Raw genomic sequence first — 17941 nt, forward strand, 5'->3', positions numbered from 1 at the left:
AATGAAGCTCGACCTATTTCATCATCAATCCTCGAAAGTAGATAACGGTTATTCACCGTTACCTTATTCAATTCCCGATAGTCGATGCACATAAGATGAGACCCGTCCTTATTCTTCACAAACGAAATCGGTGCTCCCCAAGGTGAACTACTCGGTCGAATAATCCCTTATCTAACAGCTCCTTTAGCTATGTAACTAACTCCTACATCTCGGGAGGAGCCAACCGATACGGTGCTTAGGCTATCGGAGCCGCACCAAGAACCAGATTAATCTTGAAATTAACCTACCTCTTCGGAGGCGTCCCAAGGAAATCCTCCGGGAACACATCTAGGCAATCCCGCACAATTAGCACATCATTCATTATTGTCTTACCCTTATCCCGAGTATCCACGACATAGGTGACAAAACCCGAGCAACCCATGTGAAAATAGTGTCTGGCTCTCGCTACAGAACACAAAAACAGCCCATGTTGTCGTCTCTCCCCATGAATCAGCAACTCTCCCCCACTTGGGGTCCGAACCCAAACTAGTTGTTGCTCACAATCGATCACTACCTTTTTAGGGCTCAACCAGTCCATGCCCATGATAACCTTGTTCCCACACAGAGGAATGGGAACCAAATCAACTGGATACTGCTCGTTGAATAAATGGAGAGTACAACCCTGATGAACTCGAATAGACCTATCATCAGCAATCTCGACATCTAAAGGACAATCCAACTCCCCTAAAGCTCAAACAAATCTCTTGTGAAGCGCAAGCGATACAAATGATCGGCTAGCCCCCGAATCAAACAATACTAATGTAGAAATACTGTTCACAAGGAATGATCCTAAAATAAAACATATAAACATAAGCAAGCAATTCAATATAAATAGAGAGATAAGGAGAAAATACATACCCATCAGTATATCGAGAGCTACACGCGCCTCCTCGACCGTCAAGTAGCTCTGCTCTTCACCACAGGCGCGTCTGCCCGACTCTGGCGGCCATCAGTAATCCAGAGAGTCGCAGGAGCGGGTGCTAACACCAGTCCTGCTGCAGCCAAACTCGGATAATGGCCCTTCTTGTGGCCCCTCTGATTGCAATGAAAGAAAATCATACTTGATCCCTAGGTGGTGGTAGATGTACAATCTTTGCTATATTGACCCATCCGGCCGCACTTGAAGTAGCCAAAACCACAACCCCTACACGGTCCCTCGTGCGCCTTGCCACAATTACCACAATGGCCACGACCCTGATGGCCTCTAGATATGGAATTTGATGCCTTGGGCCTCTTGCCTAACCCCTTGATCTCTGAACCTCATACGACTTCCTCTTCATCTCCATCTCTAGTTCAATGCCACTCTCCCTAGCTCGAGCTATCATATCCTCTAGCGTCTTGCAGCTGGATCGGCTCACAAATTTTCGAATGTCACTCCTTAGCATCTCATGGTATCAGTCCTTCTTACCTTCCTTATCCGCCACATACTGTGAAACAAGAAGCGCCCTCTCCCTAAATATTGCAATGATCTCAGTCATTCCATAGTCTGGCAGAGATCCTGAAACTATCGCGCCAACTGTTGCACCTCAATCACCGGTGAAAACTCAGCTTGGAACCTAGTCGATAAATCATCCCATGACATCACATCAACAACATCATCACCCACTCCACATCCTACCTCCTCCCACCAGTCTTGTGCCCTGTCCTTCAAAAGGCGGGAAACTTGTCTGACCTTGTCCCTCTCGGGATAACGACTGTGTGAAAGGCAATAGCAACATCTGCTAACCACCACTGCGGAGATCTACATGCCCATAAGTCCATGAATGTCAAAGAATGTGCTCCTGTTAGTTCTATCATCTCAGAACGAACGAGCTCAACTAATCATCCAAAACCTCCAGAATACCCTCCTTGACTATGCCGAAAATCACATGAGTCTGATCAAGAATGCAACAAGTAATCTCAGACGAGATGAACTTCCTAGTTTGCTCATAGATCTTCCCATCTCTAGATCCTGAGCTTGAACCCTCACCAACACCAAAACTATCAATAGTTCTACCTCTCAATGCCACCATACCGAAAATAGACTATATAAACCATCAGAATACACATCGAAATATATATCGAGGAATCACAAACTCCTCAAGCTCCCTAACCTTGTCACAGCTCTCCTTAAATCGAGTACAGATCATCTGCTTCCAGTAGTACGGACCTACACTACCTTCCATATATATCCGTACTTTCCTCAAAAATTGCTTTGACTCAACCAAGTTACTTTATATCCCTACAACTTTCCCTCACAGATAACGATCCGAACACTAGATATCATCCTAGGTTTTCCTAGGGAAAACTCCATACTACTCTCTACCATCAGCTACAGAATGAACTCCCACTAACTCCTTCTAACTAGCTCACGAATACAATTACATATCACTAAAACTAGATAATTCTTCGAATGAGAGGTCTCACACTTCAACAGTTAGACTCAAACAAGAGTTGTGCAATAGAGTAAAAACCTAACCTTCTAAAAATATTTAGATCCCATAATATGTAACTTAGCATATTCATTTACTAGTAAGCTAAAGCTAGTTAGAACTCCTAAAAGCACAAAGCAAGCAGCATTCGAGCATTAAGTAACTAGAACCAAGAAAAACCGAATCAAGATATCCTATCACCGACTGATCAGTACTAGCATGCAAGTCTACAAGCTCATATAATAGGCATACAAAGGTATCTCTCCTAGAATTCTATCATGCAAAAATTGAGCAGATCCTTAGCCCTAACTAGCATGCTATTCACAAATTTACAGTTCAAATCATATCAGATAACATGTATGGGTAATTTGGGAAAACTTACTTAAGCTTGGCTGATTGCATTCACCACACCCTTTCGTCTTTTAGAAAAATCATTTTCATAAAAATATATTTCTTTTTGAAACACTTTACCAAATCCTCAGTTTGAGTTCAGGCACACCCGAGAGTGTGCTTAAATCCCTTTAACCAAGGGTTTGATACCAACTTGTAACGTACCAAAAATATGATTCAAAATTTTCATTTTTAATTTAAATAATATGGTATTCCAAAAACATTATCCATGCAATCCAAATGAAAATAAGTATGTCAAACAATATAACAACCACAGTGATATCTCAAAAGTGGAATCCATGTGGTGTGTGCGATGCAGTCAACCCAATCTCTTCCCTTGGAACCAGAAGTACCTTAAACATAAAATAAAAACCGTAAGCAAAAAGCTTAGTGAGTTCCCCAAAATACCCCATACCATACATAATAAATCACATATTAGGCCCCCACCCTACATCAGGCCCCGCCCTCCATCGAGCCCCGCTCGGTATACAGATCTTTTATTCTTAGGCCCCGCCTGACATCGAGCCCGCCCACTATACATATACAATACATATCAATATCACATAAGCATGAAAACACATACAATGATCATAAACACTAGCATACCATTCAATCATCGGGTCTCGCCTGGTATACAAAGCAGCACATAACACATGCGAGGGTCACACAGACTCCTAGAATCCTAACATAAACAACAAGGGCGGGCATTTGTCCCTTAGACCCGTTAAACCCAGTAACGAAACTCACCTCGACTGTTGAATCTCACTGAAAATAACTGGTTGTTGGTCCAACGAATCCCCAAGCTGATCAATACCAAAATAACACCCAATCAACATTTGGGTTCCAATCCATAACCATAAGTCCATAATTAGGGTAAAAAGACCATTTTACCCCTAACATAGTTTGGTCCAAGACTAAGGCCCAAACTCACAACCAAAAAAGGCCCAAAAGCCAATTAAATAACTAAGGCCCAATTATGGACCAATTTTCCAAATGGGGTCCAAACTCCTTACATGGGCCTTACCCTAAATCCCAACCATTTTCCTAGTCCAAAACACTTGCAATCAGATGGCCCAACAAGAACTCAAACATCCAAGCCCAAAACAAAGCCCAAACTTGAAGCCCAATATGCAAAATCCCACCTGACTAAGTACGCATGGCGTAGTCAGTTTTACATTAAGCGTACACGCTATTTGGCTTGTACGTTGCGCATATAGACTTATATGTCTAGAGTACTCATCCATTAATCCAAATTCTTCATTAAGCTCTTAATGCTTAAGTCCAGAAGTCCAAACCACAGATATGAGTCCTAATAATTGTCTAGAACCATAAAGTCATTGACTTGGTGACTTTGTATTCCCAAAAAGAACCCAACTTCAAGATATAACATTATACTTTCACCAAATGGACACAATCTCATGTATATGGGATTCTAAACCCTATAAGTGACAACTTTATGAATCTAGAACCTCAGAAACACCAAGAGTGGCACCTCATAGCTCTTAGAGTGGTATCAAACCACTAGATCTCATTCTTGGGGCCAAAAGGGGCCAAAACTCATATATAATAGATCTAAGCCATTAATTAACAAGTTCATAGCTTTATACCTCAAACAAGCTAGAAATAAAGCAGATAATCAAGATCCACAAGCTCTTCCTTGATCCAGCACCTTGCTGCAAGCTTCTATTTCTTGAATATGGACTAAAGCACACCAAAATCAACACAATGATCTCAAAACACAAGGAGAGGCATATGGTTTCAAACATGAGGTTGAAGGGTCATAGGAGGCTGAAAAATAAGGGTTTCATAAGCCATAAGGGTGATTATATAGTGTCCAACCTTGAAAATTAGGGTTTTAAGATTCCTTACATACGCCCCTCGTACAAGCTTGTACGCCTCGCATAGGCCTCTGGAACTCGTCCAAGCCTTGCATGAGTACGCTAAGCGTACCATGTGGTACGTCCCACGTACTCACTTCGCAGCTTGTACACCAAGCGTACCATGTGGTATGCCCGCGTACAACATAATGACCAAAATGCAACTTTTACATAATAAAATGGCAATAATGAAACATACCAAGGTTTATAAAAACCCAAGAAACCATAAAAATGCATAAAAAGTACTTTGAGATTACAAATATGTTATTTTTTTTACTTTAAATTACTAAAATTCGTTATATATATATATATATATATATATATATATATATATATATATATATATATATATATATATATATATATAGTTTTCTTTAAAAAATCATCAATTTTATTAAAAAAAAAACTACAATTTTTTGTTATCTAAAGTCAAAAAATACATATATTTGTAATCTCAAAGCATTGATTTTATGCATTTTTAAGGTTTCTAGTGGTTTTTGTTATATATATATATATATATATATATATATATATATATATATATATATATATATATATATATATATATATATATATATATATATATATATATATATATATATATACTAGCCGTTTACCCGCACCAAGCGACGGGTACAAATAATTTCTTTCAAAAGATAGATTCCAGAGGCGATTAGTTTTTTAGCGCAAAGAGTTTATTACATCTTCAAAATTATCTATCCTTGCACCATTGATACCAGCAAGAGGATACCACAATAACCTCTTAAAGTTCCTCATTAACCTCTTCCTCACAAGTGTTACATATGCCTCCCATGTTACATTCAAAATTTAACACATAAGAAAAAAATAAGACCAACACTATTATGAGCCACCATTAAATCTTCTTTCTATCCAACTTTTTGCGAGTTTTAAGAAAAACTAAAAATGTTGACAAATGACAGCACCAATATGGGTGGAGAAAACAACGATTTGGTGGTGGTGGAGATAGTAGTGTATTGTGGTGTGGTGGAAACAATATTGTGTGGTGGAGATAGTAGTATAAAAAAAATTTGTCCTCTAGAAACTTAATATTTTATTGTTTTTCGTTTTGGTCCTATCTTTTTGGGACTGGTCCCGAACGAACTTGGGTCAATCTTTTTCGATCATGATGTGTTTAATGACCGATGTTTTTTAGATCCAATATAACCATTAGACAAATATTTCATATTTATTTCAATTTTTGTTAGTAAGTTAATAATTATATCTTATTTTTCTATTCATAACAATAAAGAATATATTACGTACAAATTCAAATAAATATACTTATATTACAATAACTTTAGCAAATCGTCAATTTAAAGCATATGTTTTTCGAAATTTTTGTTCTTAACAAATAAATTTTGACATAAATAAAACTTCATGTTTGAATAAATGTCTTGTATGTCACATGGAAGTAAACGTAACTTATTATTTATTTTTAAATAAGTTATATCAGTTTTTTGTTAACCTTTAATATTATAAAGCGATACATCTCTCTCTGTTTGGTACCTATTTCATTTGCTAATAGCACTTAATTTAATTTAAATAATAGATTCATAGAATGACCTTTATACCCTTGGTATTGAACCATCATAAACTTTTGACTTCAAAAGTCAGGCAAGATGTAATGACATGTAGAAACTTGGCAAATATTATTTCATTCACCTAAAAAATTCGGATCTCTACATTATTTCACCGTTTTAAATTATTTTAAACAAAAACAATACCTCGTAAAATATACCCAATTATAGTATCATATCCAAATCCAAATCATTTCTCAATGCTTAAAGTGGAAACAAAAAGAAGTGCAATGCTGCTATTATTATTAGGATTTTCAAATTTATACACATCTGATCTCAAATCAATCACATACCACAATCTCTCATAAAGGTTAAAAAGAAACACCCTAAGATAAAGAATTTCATTTTAGATACATAAATGTTTTGATGCTTGTTTCTCTGTTTTCCCAATGGCAAATTTTACTCAAATACCTTCATATACACAAGAGAAATTTAAAATCAAGATAGAAAATACGAAGTCAACAAATCACATTCTAAAAAGATAGACATCAAATTTTTAATAAATTTGTAATATGCAAATCACCAATGTTCTTCAAGCCTTCTTCTAAGCCTACTTCTTTTACAATCTCAACAAACCCAACAAAACCCCTGGAACTAATACCTTGAGAAACCCTAAAAAAGCATAACCATAACAAACAAATTTAGATTAAATTAATGAAAAATAGAAACAAAACTAAGATTAACCATTGAAAATAAGGAAAACTTACTTTTATAACTTCCATGGCTTTACTACGAAGCAACTCCAGGCTCGATGCTGGGATTCAACTTCAAATGTTGGATAGCCATATAGTTAGTAGTTTCAAAAGAAAAATCATATACAGTTAAATATGAAATTGAAGCATAATTTCTTGAAAAGAAAACTTACCTTAATGAACAAAAGACCGAATGAACAGCTTGAAAATCACCATAACAGCAACCTGAAAGTTACTAACCATAAATGAAGGGAAAATAAATGTAGATGGATCTGGTGTAGTGAAGATCACCTAACAAATCGATTTTCTTTATTCCTTTTGACGTTCCAAGTCCAGATTTATAAATGGAGACCAAATGTTCATTAGGATCCGACTAACGAAATACTTCATGAGATAACAAATCCAAGAAAACTAAACATATGTTACAATTAGATCGAACCTAAATCAGAGCATAAAAAGACGTTGGTTTTAGAGATATGGTAACAAATGGCAGTTGTGGTGATGAAATTTACGTTGTACATAGAAATATAAGAAGAGTAAGTGGTGCGGTTAGGGTTTGTGAGCGAGAGAGATAGAGCTGAGAGATGACATACCTAATGGTGTGGCTACTATTTTCGGAGGTGGTGACCGGTGCGAATATGTGTTCGTGATGCGATGGTGTGGTGGTGGTTCGACTGTGGCGGTATGGAAGAGGCAATTGGTGGAGGAGGTGATTAGGGTGGTGGTACGGTTTAGCAAAGGCGATAAGGTGGATGGTTGGAAGAATTTCTCATGGTGGTGGTGCGATTTAGCATAGGCGGAATCTTGAGAAGAAGGGGAGGGGTTTACCATGAATGGATTTTGGAGGAAGAGCATGGGAAGCAGGTACAGAGAGAGGAAATGCCTTATAGATTGTATCTCCTGTTGATCGATTGGCGGAGAATAAATTTCAAGGGCTCTGTTGGTATGTGTTTTGTCGGGATGGTAGAGATGCAAACAACAAAAGACAATCGATTTCAAGTTGAATAACCAAAACAAAGAAATTTAGTTGTGAAATAAGTGTTTGAGAGGAGAGAGGGATGAGATGTTTTTATAATTCCCTACAACTGATCACTGGAAGACTTCTATGGTGGTGGAAGATAGAGAAAATGGGTCTATGAGGGTTACGATGTATCAAGATTTACCAGTGGAGAAATCAAATCAGGGGAAACGGTGGTTGAGAGAGGATGAGAGAGATAGGAAAATGTTTTTTTTTTCCACATCTCATCTTCTCGTTTATTTGGATACATGGCATTTTCTAAAATTTTTAAATTTTTTATATTTACATTTATCATTTTATTGTATTTTTCATTTTATTAAATAAATATTCCACATTTAATGTGTAAGATAATATATATGTAAACGATTTATTAGAAGTGATTTATATATGTAATGCATTCAATACATTAAAATCTCATTAATTTTAATAATTCAAAAAAATTCTTATTTTGCTTATAAATTCAAATTATTAAAATTTCATACTTATTTTTTTTTTATTTAAACTCATGTAATACATGGGTTTCACACCTAGTGCTTTGTAAAGTTTAAAGGAAAGATAAACCAAAAATGAGACATACTTGCACAAATTTAAGCATGCACACCGAGTCAAAAGCCTAGAAACTTTGTGAAGGAATTTGAATTTCAAAACTTTAGAATTATGTATTGACTTTTTGACTTTGACTTTGACCAGATAAGATTAGATACTTTTTAATACTTTAAATGGTTGTACATACTGTTGATTAACCTGTACCTCTTAAAATTCAGTAAAATCTTGTAAATTCTTTTTAAGGTATATATATATATATATATATATATATATATATATATATATATATATATACATATAAGAGAAATTTACAAAAATAGCCATTTACACTAATGATATTACAAAAATAGCCAAAAAAAATCGAAATTACAAAAATAACCACCCATTTCGCAGATGAGAAGGTCCCATCTGCGAAATGGGCCTTCTCATCTGCAAAAGTACAAGTGCCTAAAGCACAACTGTGCTTTAGGCACTTGTACATTCGCAGATGAGAAGGCCCATTTCGCAGATGGGACCTTCTCATCTGCGAAATCCCCTTAATTTCACTATAAAAACGTTTTTTTTTCCCTTCATTTTTCACCCTTCTCTACACAAAAACTCTCTCTAACTTTGGCTTAGCTCGGATTTTTTTGCTAGTTTTTGAAGAAAATGGAGGATTATGTCAACAATCCCGCAAATATGGTTAGATTTTTACTCTTTTAATGTCAACAATCTCTTTTTTTGTATCATTTGTTGTATTAAGGATGTGTTAAAAAAGTTTAATTTTGTTGTGTTTGATAGGGTTAATATTTTTTTAGTTGTTGAGTTGTTGTATAACCTGAAATCTTGTATATTCTAATCGTATAGTTGTTTATATAAAGTGCAAAATAGTCGTTTGTATATATATTTGTCGTATAGGTATAACGTTTGTATAAGTTGAAAATTTGTGGTATATATAATGTTAGAAATTGTTTGTGTTTGTCGTATAAGTAAAACATTTGTATTAGTTGAAAATTTGTTTTATATATATTGTTAGAAATTGTTTGTGTTTGTCGTTTAAGTAAAACATTTGTATAAGTTGAAAATTTGTGTTATATATATATATATATATATATATATATATATATATATATATATATATATATATATATATATATATATATATATTGTTAGAAATTGTTTGTATAAAATGTTTATATATTAATTGTATAACTTGAGAATATTGTTTTCTATCGTTAATATATTAGTTGTATAACTTGGGAAATTGTTTATATATGTGTATGTTATTGTTTTGTATGGGAAATATATATATATATATATATATATATATATATATATATATATATATATATATATATATATATATATATATTAGTAATTAAGAAATTGTATTTGTAGTTTGTAATCATATATTTTTTAAGTTGAATATTGTTTTCTATCGTTAATATATTAGTTGTATAACTTGGGAAATTGTTTATATATGTGTATGTTATTGTTTTTTTATGGGAAATATATATATTAGTAACTAAGAAATTTTATTTGCAGTTTGTAATCATATATTTTTTAAAAAAAAATATTTTTTAGTTATCTAATTTGTTTTTGTGTTTTTTCTGCAGCATGATTTTAGTTTAATGAATACGAAAGCCTTTGCGAACTTAAAAGGCTGTGGCGGTAACATATGGGAAGTATTTGAAGTTTTAGATGATGCCCGACGTGCTATTTTCCGAGATACTGTCTTTGGTTATTTTATTGATGTCCCTCGTTTACAAGGGGACGCATTATTGTTTCATAAAATGTTCCTTCATCAGATCCAGCCGGACCCTGTTTTATATCCAGATAGAATAAAACGTTTATATTTTCGAGTAGGCAATACGAAAATGGTGTATGGGCCGGAAGAGTTTTGTTTGATTACCGGCTTCAAATTTGCGGAGTATCCAAAAAACATTGGGAGAAAAGGGTCAGAAAAATTAATAAGCAGTAAAAAAAGATGTTTACTTCGTGAACGGATATTTCCAGACCATACTAATAGTTCGGTGAAAATAGGCGACCTGAAAAGATTAATTTTAAATCGAACATTCCTAGCACTTGACGATGTTGATGCAGTTAGAGTATGTTTGATATACATTTTGTGTGAAGGTTTTTTGGGTAAAGAAGTTAACGATCGGGTGCCAGAAGATTGGTTTTATTTGGCTGAGAATTTGGATCACTGGAATAGGTATATTTTGTTTACGTTAAAAATTCTATTTTATTAAAGTTATAATTTATATAATAATCAATTTTGTTTTTTTTGTTTTGTTAGCTTCTCTTGGGGTAGCTATCTCTGGGATTTTACCTATGTTGACCTTGAAGATACATGGAATAAGATACACAATAATTTATCAGTTTCTGAGGGTGGTAAAATTTTAAAGTACTCGGTCTCAGGATTTACGGCTCCAATAAGGGTATAAAAATTTTCTTATATTTAAATTGTTTTATTGTTTTTTTTATATTTTAATTTTAACCTTTATTACTGTAATTGTTGTAAAAAATTGTAGATATGGATATATGAGATGATTCCGGCTGTTCGTGCATGTGGATTTGCATCGAGAAAAAATAAAGACTTGCCTCGAATGAAACAATGGACCGGAACAAAAAAAATGAAATGGGTGGACGTGAACAAGATTTGGTCAAAGATGCAGGTTTAAAATTAATTCGTTTAATATTAATAAAGTTGATTATTATACTTTTATATGCATTTTTAATATGTTTAATTTTTTAGGTGGGGGTACCACCAAGACAAAACATGCTACCGGGTGATGATGAGATGACATCTTTTTATTATATGTCATTTCAAGAGTATGTATATGGTGAAGGGGAAGCAGTTCCATCCCCAGTACGGGACCATTTTAGGAGACAAGACGAATCTTCGTCTAGTATGTCGTCCAGTGGTCGCTCTCATGGTAGAGGTCGGAGCAGTAGGAAACACAAGCTAGACGAGGTGTTGAAACGGCTACATGCATTGGAGCAGCATGTGTTTATGAACCGACAACCTACAGAGGTTTTTGTTGAACAAGTGAATAATGACCAATTTTGGAGCGATATTTTTAATGATGAACAGGTTAGTTACACGCTACACTATTTATTTAATTTTATTAACATATATGAATATCTGTGTTCATATTTTATATTTGAAAATATAGGTTGTACAGGATGAAGTAATGAATAAAAACCATACAACTGAAAATGTTTTTGGTGATACTCAAGACGAGAAGGTTGTTATAGATGTTACATTTACGATTATAATAATTACTTTTTAATAAAGTGTCTTTTTTATTGAGTAAAAAGTTATATTTTTAATGTAGGTGTTGGAGGAGAGGAATGAGTTTGTGTGGAACAAATTCGATGATGATGTGTTTGATGTAAATGATTATAGTGGAGTTAAAGAGGTTATTATAGTTACATTAATATAAATATTTTGTTTATTTAGATAATATTGCTGATTAAATTATGTGTATTTCGTTATTAAGTATAACGTATTAGTTTTAATGTAGGAGTGGGAGGAGAGGAATTACAATGCGGGGAACAAATTTGATGATGATGTGCCGGACGAAGACGAACTAATAATAACGGGAAATGTAGATTATTTTCAAGACGATGATGATGACAAAGAAGTTACACCCGATAAACCGAGGAATCGAAAACCATCACAATATTTGTGCCCTCCTTACACCGAGGTATTCGTTTTATTTATAAACCAATGATTATATGTTTTTGTGAACTATATTAAAGATATAGATTTAAACATTTCAATATTGTTTTTAGTTGCACACGACACCAAAGCAAAAAAGAAGAACAAAAAAGAAGGTTGATATGAAATCAACAACCCCCGTTCCTACTCCAGTTTTTGGTGTCGCTCATGACTTCTCCATGTTGTGCTTGCAACCTTACGTAGCAGGCGGTGAGGATGTCATTCAAAATTATGTATTACATTCATATGATGTCCAACATCGTTTGTTTAATTTCGTGTTAGATAGAAATTTTTGGAGCTCATTGTTTGGGCATACACACGACGGCTGGTTGGAGTCAGCGGTAAATTAATTGTTAATTTATTCTTTTAAAAGTTATTTGTTTTTTAGTCAATAACAACAGTATCATGTGTGCAGCATATAACCATTTGGTACCGACTTTTGATGGAGAGACGGTTTGAAAGCGACCGACATACAATAATGCCTCCAAATTTTTTTGTTTCTCATGCTTTGGAAGAAGGACAGGACTGGAGGGCGTTTATGGCTGGTATTGCTACGTACCCCAACTTCATGGTTGCTTGGTGGGATGTTGATACGGTAAACTTAATAGTTTATACTGAAAATAATATCGTTTTTTTGTTATGTTTTTGTATTGTGATGTCTTTGTATTGTGATGTAAATAAACATAATTTTATTTTCTGATTCTCATACAGGTCTTATTGCCGATTCATTCATCCCCTAATCATTGGCTATTTGGGGAACTACGATTAGCGTCAATGGAAGTGCATATTTATGACAGTCTTGGTAGAGGTGCTTATGAAAAATTCCAATCTGAAGGAATTTTTTCCAAATTTGAACGTCGGGTGGCAAATTATTTGGACAAGATTAAGTATTGGGCCCGGAGGAACATCCCAAGGATTCCATTGAATATGCAATTCATTTATGAAGAAAACGTTCCCCAACAAAGTAGTCATTTGGGAGATTGCGGTGTTTTTCTTTGTATGTTTATGGAGCAATTGGTTTCAGGTCAACCAATACGTGTTCTTATTGACCCAAAGAACGCAGCTTTAGAGTACCGTCTCCGGATGGCAAAAATTATATGGGGGTCTTGTCTTGGTCCTATGTAGTTGGATTATATAAATGTATTTAAAAATTAATGTTGGATTTCATTATTACTTTATTTTTACAGTTTACTCAACGGACGGCAAAAAAATATAACGTTACGACAATTACAACAAATTAATGACCTACTAATTACTTAACATTACATAGAACATAAGAACGACTACAACATTTTTTTTAACGTTACAAATACAACAATTTATTGACCTAACAACTTCAAAACCGTAAAAACAATATTGAAAAGCTTACAACTTGTAAACAAGAACTGCCAAGAACAACACCCAACTACAAACCAACGCTATCTTTAACTTCTTATTTTCTGATTGAAAGAGCTTATTAGGGTTAGCTACTTTGGCTATTACCATAGAAGATTGGTCCTTCTCTTCATCAACCCAACTGATAAACCCGCATTTTGGTCCCTGTTAAATTAAATATTTACAGTAAGAAAATAAATTTTTGTGATGTAAACACGAAGGTTTAAATTTGAATGACGTTAACAACATGATACCAAATATGGGCAAGCGTAAAACAATCTTCCTGGGTTTTTAGATGTTCCCGAAATCCTAACGATACGTTCTCCTCCGCAATTGCAGTATGCCATTAGCCTTGTTTTTCTTATAAATAGGAGTTGCTTTCACTGATATAGTTTTCATACTGAGTGACACCCTTTTATAGAAGAAATCATGTTACAGACAAATCTTTTTGACTATGAAATGAACTGGTTTGACTATGAATTCAAAAAGTTGAACTACGAAATCCAGACAAGTACCTTCTGTAGTATTGTCTTGTCGGTCAGTGAAATTTGACTATGAAATGAACTGGTTTGACTATGAATTCAAAAAGTTGAACTACGAAATCCAGACAAGTACCTTCTGTAGTATTGTCATGTCGGTCAGTGTAATTTGACTATGAAATGAACTGCTTTGACTACGAATTTAAAAGGTTAAACTATGAATTGTGAACATTAGAGATACAATATTTTCTATTTATAATCTCATTTGTGTGATGATTGTAGAGCACTTTCATCGGTTGTGAAAATGAGTACTAACATCGGAAGAAGCTTTTCTCAACTACCAATTTTCTTACATAACCTTCAACGAACAAATCCTAATACCTACACAGCAATCAAGAAAACCGATACCAACCGCTTCCAATTCTGTTTTGTGGCTTTTGGTTGCATGGTATGACATACTAATTTTATTGACTTACATAATATTTCATGGTAATGTATCTCGATTAGTTTTTACTCATCACTAATATGTGTTCGTTTTTATGTAGATTCGTACCTTCGTTAGGTGCTTGATACCCCTGATATATGTGGGTTATTTACCCCTTATTGGGAGCTATCTGACAACCATGTACTTCGCAGTGGTTGTAGATGGAAATCATGAACCACTTCTCTTAGAAATTGGTTTGGGAACCTTAGAGTGTGAAGAATCATGGAGATGGTTCATGATGAGGTTAAAAGATTGTTTAGGTCACGACATAGAGGTTGGTTTCATAAGCAACATGTGTGATAAACTAGAATTTGGTGTTTATAGTGCCTACCCGGATTCCTATCATGGATATTGTCCTAAAGATATAGCTCGAAAGATACGTGACTGTGTGGGACGTAACACTACGGAAGCTGAATCGTTGTTTTGGAAGTCATGCAATGCATACAACGTTGATGAATTTTACTTGTGTTTGGAAAGGTTGCAAACTGAATGTAGGAAATCACCTTTATTTTCCTTGCATAGGAGTCCAATTTACTGGCTAGACGATATTCTGATTTCAAAATGGACACGAGCATTTTTCCCAAGAGTACGCTACAATGTTAAATCGATTGACGTCCCTGAAATTTTGCAAGTTATATCCAGACGTGAGTTTCCTATAACAACGATGATTGAGTTAATCACCACGTCGATACAATCCAAGTATGCTGAACGGGCGGACGTGGCGGGTAAGAGAGATTGTTTTATTTACTTTTTTTAATGTGTTATTATTTGTATTAAAATATAATAATTTTCAGGGAGGTTATCTGGTGGGTTGACCCCTTACGTTGAGGGTAAAGTTCAAAAATCTGTCAACAAGTCTTACAATTGGAATGCTAGACGTTTGTATGGGGATAAATATCAAGTCGATGATAATTTTGCAACCACCAACGTACAACTTGAACGAATGGTATGTAGTTGTGGTAAATGGCAAAAAAGCGGTATACCATGTGCCCACGCTATAGCATGTCTTAGAACCCGTACATCTGAATCCATAAACAGATTGGTTGATTATAAGTTCACTAGTTATGTGTATCGACTTGCATATGGATCTGAGTTGGTGAATACAATACCATCGCATGTGCATTGGGAAATACCAAATGAAACGGTGGTCCTGTTACCTCCCTCAATGCAGTAGTTATTCATGTAGCACCTTTATATGTTATGTAGTATTATGTATTAGTTTCGTGTTATGTATTAGTTATGCGTGAAACTTGGCTTTGACATCTTTTCTTCTTCGATATTGACTACGCCCCATTAAATGGTGAAACAAATGACAGACACGAGACCAAAATGATCCAGCACGAACTTGTGGGGGACCCGGTGGAAAATCCTCCTCTACAGTTATAATCCAAGCTTGAACCAAAGCGACCTCCTCTGCGTTCCTCCATGAATGTGGTGAGTCCATAATTGCAGGGATGGAAGTAATACGAAACAAGTACAACGCATATTAAAATCTATTTATAACGACTCCTTCATTTGTTGCTGCAATGGCTTGTCAATTCAAGCAACAATGTATTGTGTTGTCATTCATCCGGGGATGACTTGTCAACTCAAACAGTGCTCTGTTATGTTATTAGTATAGTACACTGCGTTCGTCAGTTAATTTTGACTATGAAATGCAGACATATTAGAAGATTGGACTGCGGATTTGTGTAGAAAGTACTATAAATTGATCTTATGTTACACAAATACTTTATTAAATAAACCAATACTGCTGTTCAAAAATTGTTTTTTATATTCCACTCTGTTAGTTTCAATCAAAATGAGTTCTATATCATGGAGCAATGAAGAGTTCTTGGTTCTTACACATGCTTATATTCATGTGTACGAGACAAGCAAGTTGAACGATCCAATGTTTTGGACCCGTTTAACCAAAATTTTCAATGCTGAAAACCAAAGGGCTACAACAAACGATCGTGAAGAACTAGACATATTAGCAAGCAAGATGGTATGAAATGAAAACCGAAGTTCTATTATTCAACGATCTTTATACCAAAATTGACGACACCCGTTTAAATGCTACTGAGGATGTTATCTTGGAAGCTGCTAAGGAAGAATACAAGTCATTAAGTAACGGGTTGGAATTCCAGTTTGAAGCCCCTTGGAATATTTTGAAATATATCCCGTTTGTTTAGAATCTATTTTAGTTTATTATGTGAGCAACTCGTATGATTAACTTGAGTTAATAAATGGTCATTGCATTAGTTATCACAATATATTAGAATACATTAGTAACAAGGATTCCATGAACCATTAAAAACATCACAACAATTACATGAAAAACAACGACATAATACGAACAAAGCATTAACGTAAAACACAAGTCCATTGGTTATTATTAACACAAGATACAGCCGTCTACTTGAAATATTGTTTATCTCTAACAACCTTCCAAACTTCCTCATATTCGAAGTCTCTGCCGTCATGCTGACAGATATAAAACTCGGTAACAACTTCCAAGAACTCTTCTTCGTCACGATAACGAACATTGTTACGTTTCGCATAACCACATGCTCGATTGAACCATGTCACTTGTTCCTTTACATCCGTCCACTTAGTAACAACATCTGATTTTTCTCTTTTTTGCCCTTCTCCCATCTCATGGTTAAACAAAGATGTGATGCGACTCCATTCATCACCAATTAGGCAATGCGGGGGAGCAAGTAAACACACACCTTCCTTAACACTTAGCCAGCATTGTGTTAGAACTAACACCTCGTTTGTCGTCCATGGCCTTTCAGAATTGGAACCAGGTACTTCATTCGTAGAATTTGCTGCATTCGACGACATTTCTAATAATGGGAATTCGTTTCGTTTAGGTGATTCGGGTGTTTGGTTATTATATCGTGAACATCTATTTATATAAGTAAATAGACTATCAATTAATACTTTGACTACGAAATGGTTATATTTGGACTACGATTTTCAGCTTTATGCAGTGTTTTGTCATGTCAAACTGTAATTTATCTCTTGTCCCTTAAGGGCCCCACTTTTATGTGCAGGTTACTACAGTGACTTGTCATTACTATCTATCTATACAGGTTACTACAGTGTTTTGTCATGTCAAACTGTAATTTATCTCTAATCATTTCAAAGTTGGACTTGTCATTACTGTCTAGTTTAATACAATATCGACTTTATTATGACTTCCTCTCACAAAATCGAAATTTGCTCATGCAACGAAGTTGATTGTTATTATTGTGATTTGGTAGACCATTTTTTTACACCACTGAAAAACAGCTTGCTGAGAAGGATGAGCAATTGATACACATTATGGTTAAAAAGGAT

The 17941-nt window shown here is 34.7% G+C and overlaps 1 protein-coding gene and 1 long non-coding RNA gene across 2 annotated transcripts; one reads left to right on the top strand and one right to left on the bottom strand.

Moving 5' to 3' along the window:
- Positions 1 to 6647: 6647 nt before the first annotated feature.
- Positions 6648 to 8212, bottom strand: LOC145041910 (uncharacterized). The gene is made up of 4 exons (XR_013680486.1): positions 7601 to 8212; positions 7181 to 7232; positions 7023 to 7080; positions 6648 to 6927 (listed from the first exon to the last, which is right to left on the bottom strand). It is a non-coding gene; the product is annotated as an uncharacterized LOC145041910 (long non-coding RNA).
- A 6098-nt stretch (positions 8213 to 14310) lies between these two features.
- On the top strand, positions 14311 to 16607 carry LOC145039632 (uncharacterized). The gene is made up of 5 exons (XM_078987665.1): positions 14311 to 14339; positions 14413 to 14578; positions 14676 to 15339; positions 15409 to 15591; positions 16405 to 16607. Exons 1-5 carry the CDS (start codon positions 14311 to 14313, stop codon positions 16605 to 16607), a joined length of 1245 nt encoding a protein of 414 aa, XP_078843791.1.
- The last annotated feature ends 1334 nt before the right edge of the window (positions 16608 to 17941 follow it).

Source organism: Lactuca saligna, chromosome 4 (assembly GCF_052625555.1).
Source record: "Lactuca saligna cultivar CGN05327 chromosome 4, ASM5262555v1, whole genome shotgun sequence".
Lineage (NCBI taxonomy): Eukaryota > Viridiplantae > Streptophyta > Magnoliopsida > Asterales > Asteraceae > Lactuca > Lactuca saligna.

What these genes read in the sequence shown, in the direction of transcription:
- LOC145039632 (XM_078987665.1), top strand. Translation starts at nt 14,311, where the DNA reads ATGAACTGCTTTGACTACGAATTTAAAAG. An exon ending in TTGTGGCTTTTGGTTGCATG is followed by an intron (nt 14,579 to 14,675) that starts GTATGACATACT and finishes GTTTTTATGTAG; the next exon opens with ATTCGTACCTTCGTTAGGTG. An exon ending in TGAACGGGCGGACGTGGCGG is followed by an intron (nt 15,340 to 15,408) that starts GTAAGAGAGATT and finishes AATAATTTTCAG; the next exon opens with GGAGGTTATCTGGTGGGTTG.